Source organism: Vanacampus margaritifer, chromosome 3, assembly GCF_051991255.1.
Source record: "Vanacampus margaritifer isolate UIUO_Vmar chromosome 3, RoL_Vmar_1.0, whole genome shotgun sequence".
Lineage (NCBI taxonomy): Eukaryota > Metazoa > Chordata > Actinopteri > Syngnathiformes > Syngnathidae > Vanacampus > Vanacampus margaritifer.
In genome coordinates, this window is record NC_135434.1 from 8,786,797 (window position 1) to 8,809,274 (window position 22,478).

At 39.1% G+C, this 22,478-nt stretch overlaps 3 protein-coding genes across 6 annotated transcripts in view; 1 reads left to right on the top strand and 2 right to left on the bottom strand.

Moving 5' to 3' along the window:
• Nucleotides 1–1,598: 1,598 nt before the first annotated feature.
• On the bottom strand, nt 1,599–6,581 carry snap29 (synaptosome associated protein 29). Its single transcript, XM_077560276.1, has 6 exons — nt 6,438–6,581; nt 5,522–5,776; nt 5,243–5,439; nt 3,975–4,060; nt 3,768–3,872; nt 1,599–2,562 (listed from the first exon to the last, which is right to left on the bottom strand). The coding sequence occupies exons 2-6, from the start codon at nt 5,774–5,776 to the stop codon at nt 2,402–2,404; spliced, it is 804 nt and encodes a 267-aa protein (XP_077416402.1). The 5' UTR covers nt 6,438–6,581; the 3' UTR covers nt 1,599–2,401.
• A 135-nt stretch (nt 6,582–6,716) lies between these two features.
• pi4kab (phosphatidylinositol 4-kinase, catalytic, alpha b) overlaps nt 6,717–22,478 on the top strand; it is a 31,851-nt gene continuing 16,089 nt past the window's right edge. Inside the window, exons 1-22 of one of the 3 annotated variants that reach the window (XR_013293328.1) lie at nt 6,717–6,909; nt 8,226–8,342; nt 8,691–8,784; nt 9,518–9,606; nt 9,868–9,940; nt 10,017–10,282; nt 10,359–10,425; nt 11,486–11,634; nt 11,713–11,778; nt 11,871–11,967; nt 12,441–12,632; nt 12,708–12,808; nt 13,606–13,735; nt 14,650–14,779; nt 14,874–14,969; nt 15,048–15,231; nt 15,488–15,591; nt 16,559–16,727; nt 16,828–16,878; nt 20,324–20,432; nt 21,223–21,359; nt 21,443–21,576. Coding sequence is in view for 2 of the 3 variants with exons in the window: in XM_077560271.1 (XP_077416397.1) it covers nt 6,811–6,909; nt 8,226–8,342; nt 8,691–8,784; nt 9,518–9,606; nt 9,868–9,940; nt 10,017–10,282; nt 10,359–10,425; nt 11,486–11,634; nt 11,713–11,778; nt 11,871–11,967; nt 12,441–12,632; nt 12,708–12,808; nt 13,606–13,735; nt 14,650–14,779; nt 14,874–14,969; nt 15,048–15,231; nt 15,488–15,591; nt 16,559–16,727; nt 16,828–16,878; nt 20,324–20,432; nt 21,223–21,359; nt 21,443–21,576 (2,654 nt within the window). In the remaining variant the exon portion in view is untranslated. The remainder of the gene's footprint in view (nt 6,910–8,225; nt 8,343–8,690; nt 8,785–9,517; nt 9,607–9,867; nt 9,941–10,016; nt 10,283–10,358; nt 10,426–11,485; nt 11,635–11,712; nt 11,779–11,870; nt 11,968–12,440; nt 12,633–12,707; nt 12,809–13,605; nt 13,736–14,649; nt 14,780–14,873; nt 14,970–15,047; nt 15,232–15,487; nt 15,592–16,558; nt 16,728–16,827; nt 16,879–20,323; nt 20,433–21,222; nt 21,360–21,442; nt 21,577–22,478) is intronic. The other 2 variants (XM_077560271.1, XM_077560272.1) reach the window with 2 other exon arrangements.
• serpind1 (serpin peptidase inhibitor, clade D (heparin cofactor), member 1) lies at nt 17,109–20,155 on the bottom strand. Of its 2 annotated transcripts, XM_077560274.1 has the most exons (7): nt 19,990–20,155; nt 19,600–19,878; nt 18,863–19,506; nt 18,589–18,737; nt 18,377–18,501; nt 17,727–17,871; nt 17,109–17,641 (listed from the first exon to the last, which is right to left on the bottom strand). In XM_077560274.1, exons 2-7 carry the CDS (start codon nt 19,863–19,865, stop codon nt 17,450–17,452), a joined length of 1,521 nt encoding a protein of 506 aa, XP_077416400.1. In that variant the 5' UTR covers nt 19,866–19,878; nt 19,990–20,155; the 3' UTR covers nt 17,109–17,449. The 2 variants fall into 2 exon arrangements, with proteins under 2 accessions (XP_077416400.1, XP_077416401.1); XM_077560275.1 differs by lacking the exon at nt 19,990–20,155 and having other exon boundaries at nt 19,600–19,983.

The following is a 22,478-nucleotide window of genomic DNA, read 5'->3' on the forward strand; positions in this document are numbered from 1 at the left end:
CATCCTCTGTTTATATCTGCCATCTATTCTTCAATTATCTAAATACCCATGCATCCATAAATGCTATATATATATAAAAAAAAAAGGTGTATCTCCTTCATTTCAGAGGCAGACGTGTTGTTTGATAGGCCTTTCAGCTCAGGGCCCTTCATTTTAGCCGGTCCCTTGTTATGTGTGTTTAGCAAAGTCTTGACCGTAATTAAACAGGCTTGCAGTCACTCGTTGCCAGCTGCTCCTTGCACACAAGAATGATAATGAATAGACGTCGACATGAGGTCTGAACTCGAGTCCGCGACACTACAGCTGGTATACAACGGACGCAACATGTGTTTGTAAATGATTGTCTTCATGTGCATTTGTTGTGTTTTCTTATAGATGGGTCATTCCAAAGTTGGTGGATATATTTCTAATTGCAACTTCAAATAATCCATGCACAAATAACGAAAATAAATGATGTCAATTATAGCAGTCTTAAAAGCGACCTAATCAGTATTTAAAATATCAAATAGGCCTAAAATGGCGTCTTGTCAACCATTTTACGTATTAAATAGTAGTGGATGTTTTACATCACTTTTTTAAAATTTATATATATATAAACTACTTGTAAAATTTTATTTCGTTTCAGATAGTTTAAATAAATAGTATATTAATTCTGATCTTAAGTTGTGTCCCTCAAAATACACACATCTTTGTTACTAAATAAAACCGTTTTAGCCATATGGAGGAGCAAAATTAAATTATTGACTCTATGGGGTAGATGCCACGCACTTCCAACTTCCGGGTTTTACACAGCAGCGCCATTTCTGGCCACTGCTGGCCGCGTTCCAACACTCGCACCCCCACCCCTTCGCCCCCCCAACTGCGCGCTCCCGCTAATCAGCGGGAGGGCGTCTCGGCTATCTGAAATGCTAAGGACACCGAGACAGACACTAACACACTTGCAGCCTCGCACCCGTCGACGGGAAAGCGCGACCGAGGGGCACAAAGGTGGAAGCACAAGTACTGGGACGCGGCCCAAAAGTTGATGGGTGAAAACCCGGAAGTCGGAAGTCCCGCCTCCTCCGTGGCACATAGTCCATTTACTCTGGCCATGAGTATAGACTTAAATAAAGTAAGCCCTCTCTTCTGACTTTTTTTTTTTTGGTTCAGCAGCAAAGAAATGTGTCACTTAAACCAGAGTAACCTTGTCACTTATAAGATCAGAAAACGTCATTCACGTTTTGTTTTCATTATGTAGTCAAGTTTGTTCATGACGAGTTAGCATAGCAGCTAACCCAGCTAGCATGTAATCTTGAGCAAAAGTTTTAACATTGATAAGCAACTATTTATCTGTAGTTTGACTTGGGTAATATTAAAATTAATTGTAAATGACATATTCAATCTTATACATACAACTCATAACCCAAAATATACAATTACAGTAGAATAAAAAAAAATACTGGTCTTCTATTTGGCAGGTTGTCAATGGTTTTGTGTTTAAAGCAAATTTTGTCCTTAGCAACACTAATGCATTTTTTTTACGCTATGGCCCCATCTTGTGGTAGTTTACCTCCTGCTCTATTTGTTTCCAGTTTACAAAAATCAAATCAAAGACATGGTATATTCCTACAACTTTAATGTTACTTCAATGATTCCAGTTCACTCATATTTGTCACTCATCCTTTACACTGTAACATTCTAGAACATTCAAACTGATCTAAACAATCAATGCGTAAAAGGCTCAGTAGAGAAAAAAACAAGAAAACGCAGTATTTTTGGGGATAAACTGATGCTGGATGCTTGACAGAAGAAATAAAACATGTCAACAGCTGTATGTATAAAATTGTAAGGCAGCATGATTTTTGTACATATTGTTGGAAAACACAAATGCATCTCAATTAATTATATTATAGAAAAGTTCATTTATTTCAGTAGGGTGAAAAAGTGAAACTACATTTACTACACATTACCAAAAATAATACTTTTAGATGGCCCTTTCCTAGACAATTTCTATATATAAGTCTTTGAATGTTTTTTTATGTAATATTCTTAACTTTTCAAGATGGTCAATTTGGGATTTTCACTAACTTAATATCCATATTTTAAAAAATAATCATGAATTATTTTAGAGTATGTGGTAAATCTATTTTGAGTTTCACTTTTTGATTTGAACTGCTGAAATAAATTCGGTTTTAGGCAATACTCTAATTTATTGACATGCTGTGTATAGACTGATGGAGAAGACCATTTACAAATATAAACATGGAGTCTTCCCTTTAATGCACACAAATCAAATATAGTAGGATGGGCGGGGTAGGGGGTGGGGGGCATACATTAACATAAAAAAAAAATAAAAAATCTGCAAATTTATTCTTGATCGTGACAGGATGTAAAATCATGTGATGACTCTAAAGTGTTTGTTTCATTTGAGCCTTTTAATCTGCTGGTTTGTGCTATTGATCTTTGTGTCCATCTTGTCCGCTTTGTTGAGCAGAGAATCGATGGAGTCATCCTGGCTGTCAATCTCCGACTGCAGACCCAACCCAAGGTTCTTAAGGCGGCTCAAGCCATCTGCCATTTCATCTACACAAGGTAAAAACAACATGCGACAGTAAACTGACTGGACCATATGTACATTTAGACAAAGTGAGCTTGAGCTGATGTCGCATTCTACTGTATTTTGTTTTTTTTCATTTAAACTTTTTCACGGAAGCGTACTGCATTCACTTGGGAAAAAAAAGGTCATTTTTTTCTTACTAATTTTCCCCCTAGTTTTTTTGTATTTTTTTCTGTTTTAAAAAAATATATTTTTCTGTTTTTCTGAATATTTTTTTGGATTTCCTGAATATTTTTTTTGTTTTTCTGAGTATTTTTTTTACTGTTTTATAAAATAATTATTTTTCTGAATATTTATTTTTTCTGTTTTTCTGAATATATATATTTTTTAAAGGGTTTTCCCTCAGAGATTAGAGAACAAACCACAATACAGTATACACATTTATTCCTTTATTGAGAGCCAGTAAGTAAACATGACCATCTTATTGCATATGGAGGTATGCGGGAAAGTGTCCGCTTCCGCTATTAGCGAGTCTGCAACAAGTCACTTGAAGTTCAGAGTTAAAAAATAATAATAATAAAAATAGATGAATTTTTTCGAATTTTTTCTTTCCCCGTTTTTAAAAATATTTGTTTCAGTTTTTCTGAATAATTTTTTTCAGCCTATTTTTCAGAATATTTTTTGACAGAAAAAAATATTCAGTAAAACAGAAAAAAAATATTCAGAAAAACTGAAAGTAAAAATAAAAAATGCTCCAAAAAACAAAGCTCCCCCCAAAAATTTGTCAGAAAAACAGTTGTTTTTTTTTCAAGTGAATGCAATAGAACTAAACAATAAATTGAATTCAAGTTGACATCGCAATTTAGTAGAATGCAGATTGTAAAGGCAGCAATATGGCAATAACTAAGACTAACGATTTGTTTGCATTATTGTTGTCATCTGATTATGTCTTATTGATGTTTGTTTATGCCACAATTAATTGGTAGACTTTTGGTTCAGACTGCAAATAAAAAGTGATTAGTAAGTAAACAAATTTAATTGAAGTAGATAAACTGTCTGTCCTATTAATTCATGGTTTATTTCCCTTTATATTTAGCATGATCTTAGCCTATAAAACAATACGTTAATGTGTGATTACAGTATATGTTTTTATTATTATTATTATTATGCATTTGTAAAGCTTCCACGATAAATAGCAGATCACGGTAGACATTTTGAGAATATACCGCACCTAAATTGTTGTCCAAGGTCTGGTGAGCTTGTCGAAGGTGTCTGTTCTGAGGATATCCATTTTGTGCGGAGGAGCCGCCATCTACCGATGCCTCGGCTCCAAACCCTAAAAAAGAAAAAAGAAAAAAAAGAAAAAAGCAGACGTCAGCTCACACTCGAGATTGTAATTTGTGTATTGTCAGGTACATATCCGTCCGTCATAGTGTACCTCCTGTCTGCAGCTTTCTTAGGTTGGGATGACTTGCTTGGTACTTGTCTTCTTGCCCTCTGCTGGTGGTCAAGGCATTCTGTAATCTGACAAAAGGAAATGATTTTCAAATCAACTATTTATATTATTAACAATTTTTTATTGTCACCAAATCCGTTCTTAATGTAAATTAGACAATAGTTCTACAGCAAAATATTTGCTTTCCTTAACTTCTGATTTTAAATTCAATGTGTTGTTAAAAATCTATACGATAACAATAAAATATAGGGGCACATTTTGTATATAGTGTAAGTAATAATATAACGAATTGATGAGTCAACAATTTTTTTTAACCATAATATTTTTCAATTGCCCCACATCTGTGATGTTAACTCATTCACTGCCATTGACAGCTATAGACGGCAAAAATTCATTTGAACTATTTCTATTAGTTTAACATTTTTTCCCCCCCACTTTTGTTAACAAGAAACCTAGAATTTTTGTTATGGTACATTTAGAACAGATAACATTTGTGATTAATCGTGAGTTAACTAGTGAAGTCATGCAATTAATTACGGTTAAAAATTGTAATCGCCTGACGCTCCTAATTTTTAATAATCTTTTATTTCTTTTTCTTTTTTTTTATCGCGTCAGGAGATTAAATTTTTTAATTGTAATTAATTGCATGACTTCAATAGTCAACCCACGATTAATCACAAATTTTACATCTGTTCTAAATGTACACAAATATTTTTTTCTCGGTTTTCATACTCTTAACAAAAGTGGGGAAAAAATGTTAATCTAATAGAAATAGTTCAAATGAATTTTTTACGTTAATAGCCGTCAATGGCAGTGAATGAGTTAAGTAGTACAGATGTATTATGTTTTGTTTTATATAAAATAGCCACATTATTTCTGCATTATTTTATATTATTTACATTAGGGATGTGGTGAGTACAGATATTGGCTGTATTTCAAGGTACTGCTTTTTGTGCCCGTTTTATGATCAGAAACTATAAATTAGAAAAATAGAAAATTACCATTAATTACGTGCAATTTTAAGGAAAAATGCTATATTGGGAAATATTGGTCTCATTGTTTTTTGGGGGGAAATTTTATGTATCAAAAGTACTACTGGTATCACTATTAGTACTTTGTATCCTACCCGTGACTATTCAAGAGTTGAGTACCGTACTTGTACCGGTATCGGTCTGAAAAAAAGATGTATCGAACATCCGTCATTTCAACATTCCATAATTCTTTTATTAAAGCAACCAACAGGCGTTCACCTGTCATTGGCCTCGTAGGGCTTGGGCTCCTCTGGTGGAGGCTTAGTCTGCTCAGGTTTGCCCTTGAAGTAATTGACCAGGCCGCCCCAAACACTCTTGATGCTGTTGATGTGCTTCTGACTGGTCTTCAGATCCTCATCCATGTTGTCCAACATTTTGTCCGTCCTTTTTAGAACTTCCCCCTGACGCATCAGCTCCTACACAAACAACAATGAGATGAGAATGATGACTATGCAGCCATCAGCGTGCCGGGCAAATCCGATTAGCGTCACATATTACCTCCGCTGTTTCCACACCCATCTTCTCAGAGTCATAAATGAGGCCGATTGAACGGTAGCTGCTGTCCACCGCGGACTGAGCTGTGCGCATCACCTCCTGCTGGAGGTAGCGCTGCTTCCTCTCCGCGTCGCTCAGTCCGCTGTCGCCGCCATCGCCATCGAAGCCATCGCCGTCGAAGCCCCGGTTTGTAGGCCGGAAGCTCTCTTCATCGTCATCGTCGTCTGCAAACGGGTTGTGGGACTTTGGATAAGCCATCTGAGGGGCACACAAGCACACTTTTCACAACTCGGTGCCTAATTTCGAGCTTTCATGACACTTTGGATTGTAGTTTTGACGTTTCGTGACACACAGCTTTGTTTGGCAAGATTCTGTAGTTCTTTCACAGGCATGTATCGGCATCTTCCTGATATTATGAACAATACCACAGTGTGCTTTGACTTACAAGTTTATTCCTTCTGTGAACACGTTCTTAACTCAAAACAGTCCCTCAAATCGTCTTTAGCAATTGAAATGAACGGGAAGGCCTTTGAAACAACTAAAAATAATAATTCAACAAACAAATAGAAGAGCACGCAATACAGGGATTATTAACATTAACATATCGACGTACACGTGTTGATTTGAAAATTAGCAATCCTCTCTGATAACAAAACAAGACATTATATTCGCTAGGTTGCGGCAGTTTACACGTCAAATTGAATATTCTGTGTAAACTAGTGTTACAATCACAACGCTATGTGGAAAGTAACCGTAACGTAAACTCAATTGTTTAACGGAAACTGTCAGAGAACAACCACACCCACAGGCCGAAAGAAGTGGGCGATGTACCAACAATGCAGCGCATATGCAACTAGGATACATTATGTCTGACACAAAACATGACAAAAGATACATAACAGTCAATAAAATAACAAACCTGTGCCCGATGCGCTAGCTGCTGTAACTTGCCAGGTCAGCTGACTGGCTGACTCGAATTAAAACACGACACTTCCTGCCTGACGTCAACAAGTCTCACGGACCCGGATGTTAATGTTGTGCAACAAAAATGCATTAAAAATAATAAGAACGGTACAAAAATGTGATATTTGACATTACATTACTTGCACAAGTATTATTTAGTTCATAAATAAATTGTGTTAATTTAATTTGATAATATCAATGGAGGTTTTCTCGGATAAATTTGTCCTCCCTGGCTGCCCGTACTGCGGCTTGCAGAAGCGCGAGCGGCCGTTTCTATCTCGCTTGTTTCCCCTCCGCGCCGCGGAGAGTCGCCTGATGTGGAGGTAAACATGTCGGTGACAGGAGGTGGCCACAGAGGCTTTTATTTCAACACAGTCTTGTCACTGGCACGCTCTTTGGCCGCCCACCAGCCCGCATCGGTGGAAAAGGTGAGCCACGGCAACATGTTTCGATATAATTGCAATTGGCTGTGTAAACATGAGCAACAGGGCAAAGTAGGTCCGCTTCCGCACTGGAGGCGACGGCGGCTTCTTCTTTTGACGGCTGGCTGACTTTTGACTTTGACAGGTGTTTACTGTCAGAAATTTTTAGTGACTTTTCGCTTCTCTTTTACTGAGGGGATAGTCATTGTTTAGCTTGGCGTTGCACTGCAGAGACTGAATAGTCCGCGTTGATAAGCACTGCAGTCAAACAGGTTTTTAGGTAACCGCGTTGCAACCCTATTTAATTCACTAGTAAGGCTACAGTGTCACTAATGAGAGAAAAAAAAGAGCAATATGAATTGAAGGTAAAAGGTTGTGGGTTTGCAATATCCACTGGCTGTGTGATTATTTTTGATTTGACTCACGTTTTTACACTTGTTTTGTGAAAGAACAAGTGTACCTAATTTTGCCATCCAATGAAAGAGCATTTAAAAAAATAAGTCTTTCACTTCCACTATAAGCCGCTGGCATAGATAGTTGAACAAAGAAACATTGTTTGGAGTAAATAAATAATACTTTTCTGCCCAATTAATGGAAATTAGATACGGCGCTTGGGACTGCTCTCAAGCACATTATACACTATTACTGCAGGTGAAGTTAAATTCGGATAATATTCAACAAATTATTTCTTATTATCATATGTTTACCATACCGTATGTATTGTGTATCAGTTTATCAACTATCCATCCATCCGTTTTCTGTAGCGTCCGTCCTCATAGGGTCACAGGTGAGGTTATCTCGGCTGACTTTTATGTGGTCGACAGCTGATCATACAGCATATCTAGACATAAAACAACAAATTACGCGAACACCCATGGACATTAATATAGAGTCTTGATTGAACCTAACAGCAATGTTTTTGGAAGCCAGAGTAAACCCAGGTGAAACGGGGAGAACTCCACACAGGAAGGCTGGAGCCACAATCAAAATCTGAACCTCATAACTGTGCTATGTTTTAGGTGTTTAACAGGTCAGAGTCAGATAGATCAAGCAAAAATGACATCATCCATATTATCCAAATTGAATTCATGCTTCTAAATAGCCTGCATTGGTTTGATGCTTTACAAGAAAATAATGTCTGGCTAAATACACTGATTATGTCATAATATCTTCTAATAGATGAAAAAAAGACAAAGTCTCTGGAATCTGAGCAGGATTTGCTATGCATACATGCTGGGAGAATAATATCTGCAACTTCGCACACTCATAGTTCTCATTCTGTTATTAATGTGCTAATAATCAATTTCTTTGTGCCGTTTTAGGTCCAGAAGCTACAATGTATGTGTCCATTGGAATCGCGAGGCTTGTTCTCTCTCGACGTGCGCCGCATCGACGCCGTCGTAGCGCTAGCTGTCTTTTTAGTGGAATCTGGTTTACAGGTGGGCGCTGGCTTTAGTAGTGCTATACCTTTACGTTATTAGTGATTTAGTGCACTTGTGATCACATGCGCACGGGACTCCTCCAACTTTATATCACCATGATAAGATTATACCTTTAATCTCATTAAGGCTGTGATTAGACACGCATCAGACCTCGTAAGCGTCTAAACCACCATGCACTGAAACTCAGGAATCTTCCAACTAATTATTTAAAAATATATTCCCTTTTATAGGTTATTTGTTTCTGTGTGGCGATGTTTTTCTTACTTAAAATGTATCCACTTGTTATTTGAAACAAAGTGCAGTTGTTTGCATTTGTGTGTGTAATTATTTGCCTCGTACCAACAGCACAAAGACACTCTTGTTTCCTACTTGCTGAGCCTACTGAGAGGCCTCCCACATGTCCAGTGGATTGAAGAAGGCTTGGGAAAGAAAGGAAAGGGTAAGGACAATCCTCTTATAGGGAACATTCCCCTTTTTAAGTGTTTCACTTGGATTAAGATATCAGTCGTGTGCCAAGCACACTGATTCTGTTGACATGCTCTAGAACTACAACAGCCTTTATCTCCAATCAATGCATCCAGAAAGTATTCACACTTCTTTCACATTTTGTAATGTCACAGCCAGAGATTGGTAAAATAGCCCAAAATTGTAGTACTGTCCGCACGACCTAAATACATTATTTAGCTACGCTCGCTGATATTTGTGTTTGTGTTGGGGGCTGCACTTAATCGATGAGTTGATTATGACGATTGTGTGGAATTGACGGTTGATAATATTAATCCTGTCTTGAAGCAAGTGAGGCAAAATGGAGATCTTTTGATTCAGTCTCAACTCCGCTATCTAAAGATGCACAAGATGACGTCATTTATGGAAGTTGAGAATTGAGATACACCCACGCAGACTTCTGCTATAGCAACTCCTCCGGGCATTGTTCTGCTCAGTGCAACACTTGCATGGTATTCGATGGGAATTCAAGACATACTCAAAGGGAATCTCTTATTCCTTTGAATTTGTATTTTAAAAAATAAAAAATATATATTTGGTCTTTTGTTAATGCAAGGCAATGTCAAGAGCAGTCCCCAGTTTCTGTCCATTGCTGCTGACTTTATGAATGCATTCAGTTTTTTTTCATGAATGAATGGTCTTTTTGTGTGTTGCCATGTGTTCTCCAGAGTTTCTCCCGGTTGCCGAAAACTTCAGCTTCTGTTTAGTGACTCTTTTAGTAGATGTGGCTCAGAGGGACCGAGACTACAGGCAAGAGGTGAGACTTCTGCGGGTGCAGGTTGCACCAAAATGTTTCCATTAGGATCATGCTGCAACACAACGCAACTGATAAACTATGGGGATATTTTTTCTAATCTATCTGTAGTAATCACCTGGCGTCCCTATTTTTCTCATTTTTAAAAATATTTACTTTGTATTATTAGCCCCTTTCAGGTAAATAAGATCATACGCTTGGCCATGCTTTTTGTCCATCCTTTGTTGATATGTAACATTACTCAGTTGTCGTGATGTTCTGCAGATATTGAACACCATCGTAGAAGTCATGCAGTCATTGCAGGAGATGTGCCAAACACCTGATAATCATGACAAAGGTATTAAGACACACATGCACCATTTTTATAAAGTCACAGTCCTTCAGAATCCCTGAGAGTCTCTCCCTATCTATAGTCTACCTGTGCAAGTACATCGTGCCCAGCTTGTTCGGCATGACGCGAGCGTTTGGCCGCTACAGCATCACAGACGAAGCCCTGTTGTCCAAGTTGTTCCCCAAACACTCGCCTCAGACTCATCATCGCGTCACAGAGGAAACCGAAGGCGTGCGGCGCCGATCCTTCAATGACTTCCGCTCCATCATTCCCAACTCCTTGCTGACCGTGTACCAGAGCGACACGTTGCGCCGTCGCACTGCGACCAACCCTGACTCCTCTGCAAAGGTATCCGTTTTATGAAATATATTTTTGTACTTTGGTTTTGTTACTTTGAGGTTTTAAAAACGGTTCATTGTCATAGGTTTGTGCAGATGCAGGAGGCCACTCACCCTGCTCACCCACCACACCTGGCCCACATTACTTTGAAGGTAAAACAGGTGCTACCATGCGGAAAATGACAGTACAGTATTACTTTAGCAATGTGTTTAGAATTGTGGTTGTAGTGTTCTGTGATGTAGAACTGCACTCCATCATACTGAGAGCTGTTTCTAATATTTTCTCATCTGTCATAAAAATGAATAATCCGAAAAATAAAAACTGCTCTCAGTATGTTGAAGTGCAATTCTACACTAAGCTGGGGATAGTGATTGAACCGGGTCATGAATAGCAAGAAATTGATGCTGGCTTCAGATTTTTTTTTATTGTTTTTTTAAATTATTTTATTTTATTTTATTGTATTTTTTTTATTTACATTTTTTATTATTTTATTTTATTGTATTTTTTATTATTATTTTAATTTATTTAATTTAATTTATTTATTTTTATTTTTTAATTTTTGTATTTATTTTGACATTTTATAAGTCAGGGATGGTCAGTTGACTAAATTGATGACATCATTGGTATTTTTTCAGGTGTCACTCAGTCACTCTCCCCCATCATATTCACTTGCACAAGCCCCACCCATTGGCTCCTTCGTCCAATCGGATTCGGACACCTTCATTGCCTCGCAGACCGTCAGAAATTTTTAAACTCTAACACCAATTCAAGTGACTCAACTGGAGGTAGAGGGTTGTGCGAAGTGAGCATGTTTGCGGGTTAAAGGCTGATGATTTGAGAGGAACACAATTTTTCTTTTCTGACATTAACTGTTAATTTTACACCAAAGAGGTTGTTGTTGTCTTTGTTTCATCGTCTAAGTAGATGCCACAGTATGTTGTTTGTCTTTTGACTCTTACAGAATGGATTTTGGTATAGGCTTGCATAGTTGTTAACCCCTAAACGTGCCCCCACAATGTTACCCTTCGGCTATTTGGTATAACTTCCAAAAAACATACCAAACTTAGGTCCTCCTAAAAATACAAAGCATCTCAAAGATGAGCTAGCGAGATGTAGTAACACTAGTTTATTAAATGTATCGAGATAAATCTTGCATTTTGACTGCTGGGTGGTGAGATCTCTCATCCATGTCCTTGTTTGTTGACCCTCTAGGTTCCTACCTCCCAGACAGCAGCACAGTGGATCCTGACTACTATTTTTCCACAGTCAGCTCCAGTTTCTCCGTTTCTCCTCTCTTCCTGGGAGCAGGAGAAAATGAGGTTGAGGTGCCAGTCGATCTGCTCCGGCAGCTCCTCAACATGGTTCGTGTCCACCGTAATGCTGAGGCTGGCCTTAACGCACTTATCACTTATCAGGCTGCGTCTTTTGTCCTCATTCAGGTGAAGACATTTGTTTCTGAATCTTTTTTGAAAACCCTCGACGCAACCATGGATGAAGTAGCAGCGGTAATTGGGATTTGCAATAAACTTAAAACTTTAAAAAGAAGGGTTGTATTATATATCTAATTTTGTTTTTGTCCCTCATGTTTGTCATGAAGTCGAACCCTGGAATCCACCTCTATTACAAAACCTTCAGTGACCCTCTCTACGTGTGTGTGTTCAAAATGCTGAGGGACACCCTATACAACATGAACGGTAAAACACTCATTCTTATTAACCCTGGAGAACCCACGGGGTCAAATAAAATAACAAAGACCTTTTTTTTTTTCAGCAGTGATTTTTGTCCCTGTGTTCTTGTTTCCATTGGCCAAAGTGTGTTTGTACATTCAAAATCCAGTTCTAAAATGCAACAAAAAAAATTATATTGTTCAATGTAGCTGTGTATTTGATTGATTATTTTCTTAAATTCTAAATAGTTTACTGACAGTTTTTGTTATTCTGATTTTTCGAAATGATACCCCTCCTAAATTAGGGAATAAAGGGTTAAAATTGAAAAAAAACATATTTTGGTGTTCAGTGAACTTATAGCACTCATTTAATGTATAATTCATAATTTTCCAAAGAAGAAAAGGGTTCTTGGGTTCTCCAGGGTTAAATCCATATTTATTCCTTCAGCCAGGGAAATACTTGAAGCGACTTGACTTTGTGACGCCTGTTTTGGATCTCAGCCTTACAGCCGTGCTTTGTGCGGGAAGTCCACGACTTTGTCCTGGAACAATTCAGCAGCAGTCAATCGGAGCTGCAGCGGGTACTTCATGACGCGGCGGGGTTGCCGGGGGAACAGAGCCCCCTCAAGCTGCGTTGCCAGGCCAACGCAGCCTGCGTGGACCTCATGGTGTGGGCCGTCAAAGATGAGCAAGGTAATCGATTTCTAGCCTGGAGGGCGGCCAGTGTTGGGGTGAATGTGCGTGACTTTAACCGTGTTGTTTAAACAGGAGCTGAGAACTTGTGCAGCAAATTGACCGAGAAGCTGCAGTCGAAAACCTCCAGTAAAGTCATCATCGCTCACATGCCCCTGCTCATCTGTTGCCTGCAGGTAAAACAGCTGAAGTAAAGAAAATGCCACGTGAATAGAACACAATCTTCTACCACATTATTTTTTTAGAATGAATATACAAATTCCGCTAAAGCATTCCCACATATGTTTTTTGCCGTGTAACAGCTCCCGCATAATACTTCCGATTTACACCGTTCATATTTCAACAAATTCACGCCTCCCAGGGTACATATCGTCTGATTTCACATTACTTACAGTATTTGCACAATTTAACGTTAAATGTCAACTTTTCCCCATTCATTTTCAATGGGACAGACAGAAAATGTTCAAAGTCCCACTTCCATACATACAACTTATCATCATTATCACCTGTCTGATACCGCTCAGGTGCGCAGCTGGTAAAGTTCATTGTCCAGTAACCAGGAGGTCGTGGGTTCGAATCCCACCTACCACTGTTCATTGCAAATATATCCATGGCTATTATGATATACGTATAAGTATACCTACCAACTGACTACCATATCAAACATTTCATTATGATTTCACTGCAATAATAAAATGCATGTTAGCTATTAACATAAGATGACACTTTTCAAAATAATACCCTATTAGCCACGATTTTGAGCATGTCGTTAGCTCAATGGTTTGGAGCAATTGCCTTCCACCACGGAGTACCTGGGTTCAAACCCGGCTTGGACCACATTTGACTTCATAAACAGATGCATTCAAAACCTAGCATTCAGCTATTAGCATTCAGCTTTTCAGCATTGCTACGTAATTTCTGCAGAAATTGCGCTTTGTCTAGTTCTAATCACTGTTGTTCCTGTGATCGTCAGGGCCTGGGGCGTCTTTGTGAGCGGTTTCCCGTGGTGGCTCACTCCGCTACAACTTCTCTTAGGGACTTCCTGGTGGTTCCTTCACCTGTCATCATAAAACTCTACAAGTACCACAGCCAGTACAGCACAGGTACACAAGCGCTAGAGTGCACTGTAAACGGTTGAGTATTTTTCAAAGCAGGTCAATTTGCACCCAGCTATGAACAAGTAGAGCACTGCAACACACAGAGATTAGATAACACTGTCATTTCCTGTTCTGTGTCTGATCCAGTATTGATTAGTACATAGTGTTCATTGGCCAGTGGCAAAAGATACGTCACCCGTTGTGTTCTGCTACACAGTCAGTTAATCAACTCCCAACTTTGTCAAACAAACGTTACTGGTGCACATCTGAGTCCCGTATGAGAAAATAAAACTACTTTTTAACCTGGCAATGTACTAAGTAGCATTTTGATCATCTTAACTGTCATAGAAGTGTGAAAAGAAGTTAACTGCTAATAGTGAAGTGAATTGTGTTTTCACCTGTAACGTTGACACATGATGAACAGGAAACGATTGAATGCGTTTGGGAGTTGAGTCACTTCACATGCAGAATAAATCTCTATGGACAACATTTTATTTCCCGATATTTATATACATCCCGATTTATATTGAAATGACAATTAAATTGGTGGCAGTTTTGTACGATTGATGAATATTGACGTTAACTCAATTGTTGCTTTAGCCATATTGTACTGAGCAGCCAGGACATACATTTGTGTCAATCTCTCAACATTGCAGTAAGTAACAGTTGCGATTCTGTGGTCCTTATATCTCTTTGCCATCCCTAATACCCTAAAAAACAAAACGCACTTGGGGAATTTATCCTGTAATGCTGAAGTTTACACAATATGCTGAAGTCTTGTACTGTCATTCATGATGACATTCATTACTATTTAATTTTTTTTTTTTTTGTATTTTGTCCTACTTAACAAGAAATCAAGGGGCTGCTAACTTACTTTATAAGTATATATTAAAAAAAAAAATGTTTTTTTTTAAATCAAGGCACTGGAGAAATCAGGATCAGCGTGACCAATGAGCACTCTCAGTCCACAGTCAACATTCTGTCCAGCAGGAAGGACCAGCAATCCATGTACGAGCAGCTCCGAGACATTTCCATCAACAACATCTGCAGGTCAGTCACAAAAAAAGCGGATCCAGCCTTGTCAAGAGAAAATGATCTAGAGTAGTAGTTAAAAACATTGAGGGATTCTTCTTTGTCTGCCCAGATGTCTGAAAGCTGGTCTGACCATGGACAACGTGATCGTGGAGGCTTTTCTTGCTAGTCTGTCGAATCGTTTGTACATTTCACAGGAGAATGACAAGTGAGTCTGCGAATCTGCGTCATATGTGATTTTCATTTGGAACCTCAAAAAACAGTGAGCTCTTTTAAAACCTGCCAGGGACGCGCACCTCATCCCAGATCACACCATCCGGACGCTGGGCCACATCGCCGTTGCCCTGAGAGACACGCCAAAAGTGATGGAGCACATCCTGCAGATCTTGCAGCAGAAATTCTGTCAACCTCCGTCCCAGCTGGACGTACTCATCATAGACCAGCTGGGCTGCATGGTCATTACAGGGAATGTGAGTCCCAATGACCATATGGCTTCCTCTACTGCTTTGTTCTTTTTAAAAGACCAGTCTTGGCTCTGACTCGTTTTGGAAAAAGGTTTAGTGAAAATAGAACTTTGAGTACTCTTTATCTCCAAGTTGTTATGTTTTACCACCAAAACAATGTAAAACCACTAACATTGTGGAAATACTGTCAGGTTTTCATTAGATGGTGATATTATTATAAAGATGTTGTGTTAATTATTGTTTATATTTTTCTGTGCTATAGCAATACATCTACCAGGAGGTTTGGAACCTATTTCAACAAATCAGCGTAAAGGCCAGCTCAGTTGTCTACTCGGCTACTAAAGACTCCAGAGATCATGGCTATAGGTGAGTGTCAGTAGAAACTAGTGATAGACCGATATGGCTTTTTCAAGGCCGATAACGATACCAATTATTAGTAGTCAAGGAGGACGATAACTGATCTTTCAAGTTGATATTCAATTGCCGTAAAAGAAAATATTAGTTAAAATAAATTAAATGTACTTTTTCTTTTAATTTTAAACCATATTGACAACTTTGTTTAAAAATTATAACAAAAATTGCAGGGTTAAAATAAATTAAATGTACTTTTTCTTTTAATTTTAAACTATATTGACAACTTTGTTTAGAAAATTATAACAAAAATATATAAATTATTAATAAAATAATTAATAACAGGGTCATCAGCATTAAGGTCATCAGCATTAAGCTACATTTAAAAACTAAGCAAGTAAATAGTTCCCTAAAGTATTCTACTGTAAATAAAGTTTTCCAAAATTTCAACAATTTCTTAATTTTTATTTATTTTTTAATAAATGTGTAGGGATTTCTCAGTGTTAGCATAATTTTTTATGAAGTGGAAATTTAAATAGGTGCATAAATGAAAAGTTCCCACTGAGCAACAAATGCATGCGAATATAGCTAATTTTGGATTTTTGTTTGTAAAAGGTTTCAAAAGATCTTCGCAGACAATGAAAATTTGTCTGAATATGTTCAAAATGTCTTTGCAACAAGTAAAAACTGTCTGTGAGCATCTTACAAATCCTGATAAAAACCCCAAATTTGTTTAGTTCACGAGCATTCACCGCTCGGTGAGATACCAGCTGTATCGACCTTCAGATTTCTAAACAAAGGCCGATGTCAATAATCGGTCTATCCATAGTAGAAACTAAGGGCACACTGGGCCACTTCTACCATAACATGCTCCTACCCAATTACCCCTAGACAGAATGTTATTAGCTTGCTCATAAACCGTTACACGCTGAATAATAAAAATGTGTTGGTCATGCTCGGCTTGTTTCTGTTTTCTCTCAAGGCACTGCTCTCTGGCTGTGATAAATGCTTTGGCAAACATTGCTGCCAACCTGCAGGGGGAGCAACTGGTGGATGAACTCATGGTGAACCTTTTGGAACTTTTTGTCCAGCTGGGCCTGGAAGGGAAGCGAGCCAGCGAGCGGGCGTCAGATAAGGGGCCAGCGCTCAAAGTATGTGTTTGGATACATCTGCATGTGTGCTCCACGTAACCTTTAGTATCAGTATACAAACAAAAAAATATATATATGGTGTTCTGTCATCTTTTTACAGGCATCGAGTAGCGCTGGGAATCTGGGCGTTCTCATCCCAGTGATTGCTGTGGTGAGTTGGTACCGTTTGAAGTAATAACATTTCTGACTTTGCTGGTGAATGTGAATCCAAGCTATTTGTTAGCATACTAGGCAATCGACAAATATTTGTGTCGTTATTTGCAGTGCGAACAGCTGTTAATGGTGTAACAAAAAATATCTTTGGATAGATTTTTTCAATAGGTTTTGAGTCTCTCAAAGACACATTTTGCAAATAAGAAGTTGCTTATTGACCATACAATATCACATTTTGTCCTTTTAATATAACTTTCTGCTCTATTATAGTGGACAGTCATGAAATATTGTATATGTATACCTACTTTTGTATTTAATAGAATTTTGGAGGAAATTTCAAAAATCACTGCAAAAAAAGATAAAACATTGACACACCAAACATGTATGGACTTACCCTATCAATTTTCAGTTACACAACAAGCACACACACTCTTAAGGTAACTTCTCTCTCCCTATTGCATTCTTGTTTTGCACCAGAGAAAGTGTGTTCATTCACATGACTACCCCCGCCCCCCTCCCCCCTCCAACTTTGACATCGGATGGAGCAATTTCAACTGCATTTTTCAAATTTAGTTCTGCGACGGGTTGACCACTCGGCCCATGAACACAACGCAGTCCGTACGGTGCTCATAGATGAGGAAGAGGAACGGGTGGTCCACGACGAAGTGGATCTGGGAGGACAGAGGCATGAAGCCCACCTGGGTCAGAGCAGCCGCCTCCGTTCCCTCCTCGTTCACCGTGATGGTTCCCTGGTGCTTAAGCTTTATGAGAATTCATAAAAAGCATGCATCAGTCAAAGTTTCTTCTCGCTCTCTCCTGACTTTATGATGAGTTCCGTCAACTCACCCAGTTCAAGGCAACCTTATCGGAGGTCATTCCAGAAAGGTCCGCGCCATCTTGGAACAAGTCAGTAAGACCCATCTCCTTCAGATTTACAATCAAGTCATAGTTCTGCTCCAGTTTAAAGCGAGGTAGTACCACCTCACGGGTCCTGCAGGGAGTGCATACATTTGCATCTTATAGACATGCTTGTGTCCAAGAGCTCCAAAATCTTGGGCTACAACCATAAAGGGTTTTCCATTTGAATGAGTTCTACCAAGCAGTTGCTACCACAACATAATCATGTTTACATATCTAATGTCTAAACACTCAAACAAACATGTTGCCGTGTGGAACTTCAGCTAATCCATGTGATTGGTATCGGTACATTGGTATTGGCCGATCCCATAATTTGCAGCATACATGCCTGAACGGAACACCCTAACATATTTTTCATTTAGGTCAAGTGAGTTGTTGACAATTCAGACGGTCCTCTGTACTTTAATTCCTCAAGGAGAAATTCTCACAATGAAGATGCCTTGCTCAAGGGCACTGCTCGCTGAGCAATATTTCTTGTCTGGTCTGGAACCTTAAACCCAGTTCCCAAGTGCAAGACTGAGCTACTGCTACTCACAATTCTGTGCAATTTCTTATTTGTGGGGAAGGACGCTACTGACCTGTTGGTCATGTTTTTGAGCCACTTGTTGACCACCGTGGGTGAGATCTCCTGCTCCAAGTTCCTCATACCTGTTATCTTCCTCGGCAAGGCGATGAGCATGCTGATGTGTCCTGAGTACGGAAGCTGACAAATCCAGCACAACACTACTCATATCTGCCTTTTGCATGTCTCCATAGTCATCTCTCAAAATGGAGCAATCCCGCTACTCACCTGTAGGACGTCACAGTCTAGTTCGTGGTCCGCAGCGGCCAGGTAGTTCCCCTTGTTGGTCATCATCGGCACTCGTACGTTTGTTTTGTCATTCACTCGGAAGTTGCGGTAATGGGTCATCTCTTTGGGAAATTTCTGTTCCCATGTTCCTGGTAGGACAAGAGATTGAATGCGGATACGTCTTCTCGTAGCAATAGGAAGCGAAAGTGAATGGTTGTGCGGTGCTTCATGTGATTGAAGCATGCTTGAAAAGTCACTTTTAATGTATACCCACCTTTAAAGTATAAGTAGTTGAGCAGCATAAGCACCATACTCGGGTCCACACTCTTGAGCGGCTCCTTGATGAGTCCCTTAGTGAGCTTCAGGATTCGATTGTTAGCCTTGTTTAAAAAGGCGGCGTCGCTGAAGTCCACCGACTGCGGCTCTGCGAAATAATAAGCCTTGGTCTGCGCACGGAAAGCATCTTTAACCGACACGTTCTTCTTTACGTAGACGTCGTTGACCGAGCGGAGCGTGTAGCCATAATTTCTCCGGAAGAGCCTGTGTGTCAACTTCCTGAAGAGCTTGTGCACGGTGCTGTTGTCATAGTGACTGCTCGCATTGACAAATTCGGCGAATCCCAGAACTTTGTAGATCTGTTCCTGGGTCGCGGCTCCGCCTCCTAAAGACATCATTCCCATGGCGATGGAGATCCCAGCTGGCGCGAGTAGAATGTTGTCGCTCTGGTTGACATCATTACGGAGACTTCGATAGAGGTTAAAGCCGAAGAGGGCATTGGCAATGTTGAGGCGTTGGAGGCGGGAACGACCGTGGAAGAGCCGCAGGAGTCTGGCACGGCGAATCTTGGGGTCGGACGGTTCGGCGAATATGTCAATGTCGGGGGCGGGAGTGGCAATCTCGTCAATCTCATCCCCTTCACTGAAAAATGATACATTTGTCATACATGCATGCAAATTTTTTTATTTATTTATTTTATTTTTTTGCGCCCAAGTAGTCTTAAACAATACTCACATGTAGTCGTCACTGCCTGCTGACAGGATCTTGTCAAAATCAATGTAATCTTGGTCCTCAAAGCCATCAAACACCAAGTCGTTGGTGATGGTGTTTTCTTTGTGGAACTCCAAGGGGATATCGTCCATATCCCCTGCCCCGTTTGCTTGAAAACCCCTGGGGTCCGGGTTAGAGTGACTAAAGTGTGAACTGAGGTCTTTGATACCGGCCCGTACTGGACTAACCAGTAGGCAGGCCACCGAAGCGAATGTCACCATCAACTGCATCCTGAAGGCTTCACTGGGAGCAAAAGGAGAATGTAAAAAAAACCCCAATTTGTTAAATAGACACAATACCCCAATAATGAACTAAAACCTGAAGTTAAATCTCCATGTTTCTCCACGGCCTTACCTTCGCTGTGTGCTTGCTTTTGTGTTTGCGAGGCACAAGCGTTGAATTGAATACAAAACTGAACTTTGACGTGGTCTCCTCCTGAACAAATAGACCAGATCAAACAGACTCAAAAGTCCTGCATGTGACTGAATAACATTTCTCTTAACTCGGTTCAACTTTTCTGTTAATAGTGGAAACTTGTCTCAACACTAAAAAATATATAAGAAAATCATGATCCAGTGTATGGATTGGTTACATTTTTGAATATAGCTTGTTATCCAAATGTAACCTTTCATGACTCAGTTTTCACCCCCCCCCCAGTTGAACTATGAACATTTTTTCTACTTCACAGTTGACCAGACGACTGCCGCCAATCAAAGAGGCTAAGCCCCGCCTCCAGAAGCTGTTTCGAGATTTCTGGCTGTACTCGGTGGTCATGGGTTTTGCTGAGGAAGGATCAGGTTGGACGAACAGCTACAGTATACTGCAACTTTATGCATGACTCATTAGGCACAGTTCTAATATTTTGCCGCATTCAAGTAGCTGAATACTTTGGTGCGCATGCATATCACAATAAACTTAACCACAATGATGAACATGTTTTTAAGTGAAAGTCAATCAAAACTATAACAGTAATATATTTGTAAAAACATTTGATTGATTTAATACATCCCATCAGTGAAAGGTATCTGTTGACTATTAGTAGGTTTAAATTTAACTCATTTACTCCCAGCCATTTTCACTGAAGCAACCCCCTTCACTCCCAGCTGTTTTGCTGGATTTTGACTGATTTCGCAAGGCCCACATAATAATGTGTTCTATTGCTATGAAAACATGGAACCTACCAAAATAAAGATTAGAGTCTCTTCTTTCATCAGGAAAAAAAGTATATTTCTATCTGTTTCCATTTTACAGCAATTAACATTAGAATATAGCTAAGGTTCAAAACATGTTGTTTAAAACACTGGGGGAAATAGTTCTTTGCAACATGGCCCTGGTTGAGCTCTTATACTCTGCTGCCACCTTCTGGACATTTTTTGCAATAACTACCACTGCTTAAAGTGACCGCTTCATGTCAGAAGCCTTCTGTACGCTCTAGCATTTAAAACAAACAAACATAAAAAGCGTATAAATACGTCTTTGGGAGCATGGTGATATTTAAAATAGAACGTATTTATACGTTTTTGGGAGCAATTGAGTTAATATGGTGATAGCTCGTAATGTTTCTGTATCTACTCTCTGTCTTTGCAGGCCTGTGGCCCAAAGAGTGGTACGAGGGTGCTTGCGAAATTGCCACCAAGTCTCCTCTCCTGACCTTCCCTAGTGGAGAGCCCCTTCGCTCAGAATTGCAGTACAACTCTGCCTTGAAAAATGACACAGTCACACCGGTAGTGCTGAGAAAGCAACAATCTTTTCATTTCAGCACGTTGGTTGTGCGACTGCGATATTTAAAGCATCTTTCCTCCTCCAGGCAGAGTTGAACGATTTGCGGGCGACCATCAATAATCTCCTGGACCCGTCCCCGGAAGCATCTGCCCTAATTAATAAGCTCGATTTCGCCATGTCCACATACCTGCTTTCCGTCTACAGATTAGAGTATATGAGGTCTGCACCATGTTCTGGGACAAAATCTGTTCCTCAGAATGCAAATATGTAGCATTAACAGGTTGCTTGAGATGTTGGTGGCTAAATTGTGCACAATTTTTTCTAAGTTTGTGATCTTTTATGAAAATTTAAGAAAAAATAATTACTTAAAATGAGCAAAATTATCTGCCAACAGAACAAGAACAGTTTACTTAAATTTAACTGTAAGATTTGGAAAAATGAGAAAATAATACTAGGCCCATATCAACCACAGTGGTCTTGAAAATAGTATTTAAAACAAGTAATGTTGCGATAAATAGAACTATTTTTCTTAAAATACATAAGTTTTTTTTGTTTTTGTTTTTTACACTTTGATAACTTAGCCTGAGGGTCAAGCAGGGAGGTAACAGCTCCCATTTTTATTGCCTTTGCTATGACCCAGCCAGGGATTGAACCCACAACCTCCATGTCTGAGGGTAGGCAGTCTACTACTAGACCACTGAGCTGGTACTGGAAATGGGAAAAATAGCTTAATAAATCTCTATCAAGCTATAGCAATTTAGTCTGTCTTTGTTTTCATACTTGTATTTTTCCATTTATCTTATTACTAAATTATGCAAAATGTTAAAATAAGAAAATTCAATTGATGAAACCCCAGTTCAGGGCCTTTGATGTTAGTTAGTTGTCATCTTAAAATGTGGAAAATGCTTGTTTTAAACCTCACAGTACTTAAAATTGGCTGTTAACACTCAATGTCAAGACTGCTTGATCAAATGAGATAAGCACAATGATCTTGTCTGACAATTTCATTTTAAGTAAAAAATAACTTTTTTTTAATTTAGGTCAAATATAAGAAATTATATCTTACTTAAGATTTCAGTTTTTGCAGTGTAACAGATTGTGCCCGCCGTTGATCACTTGAA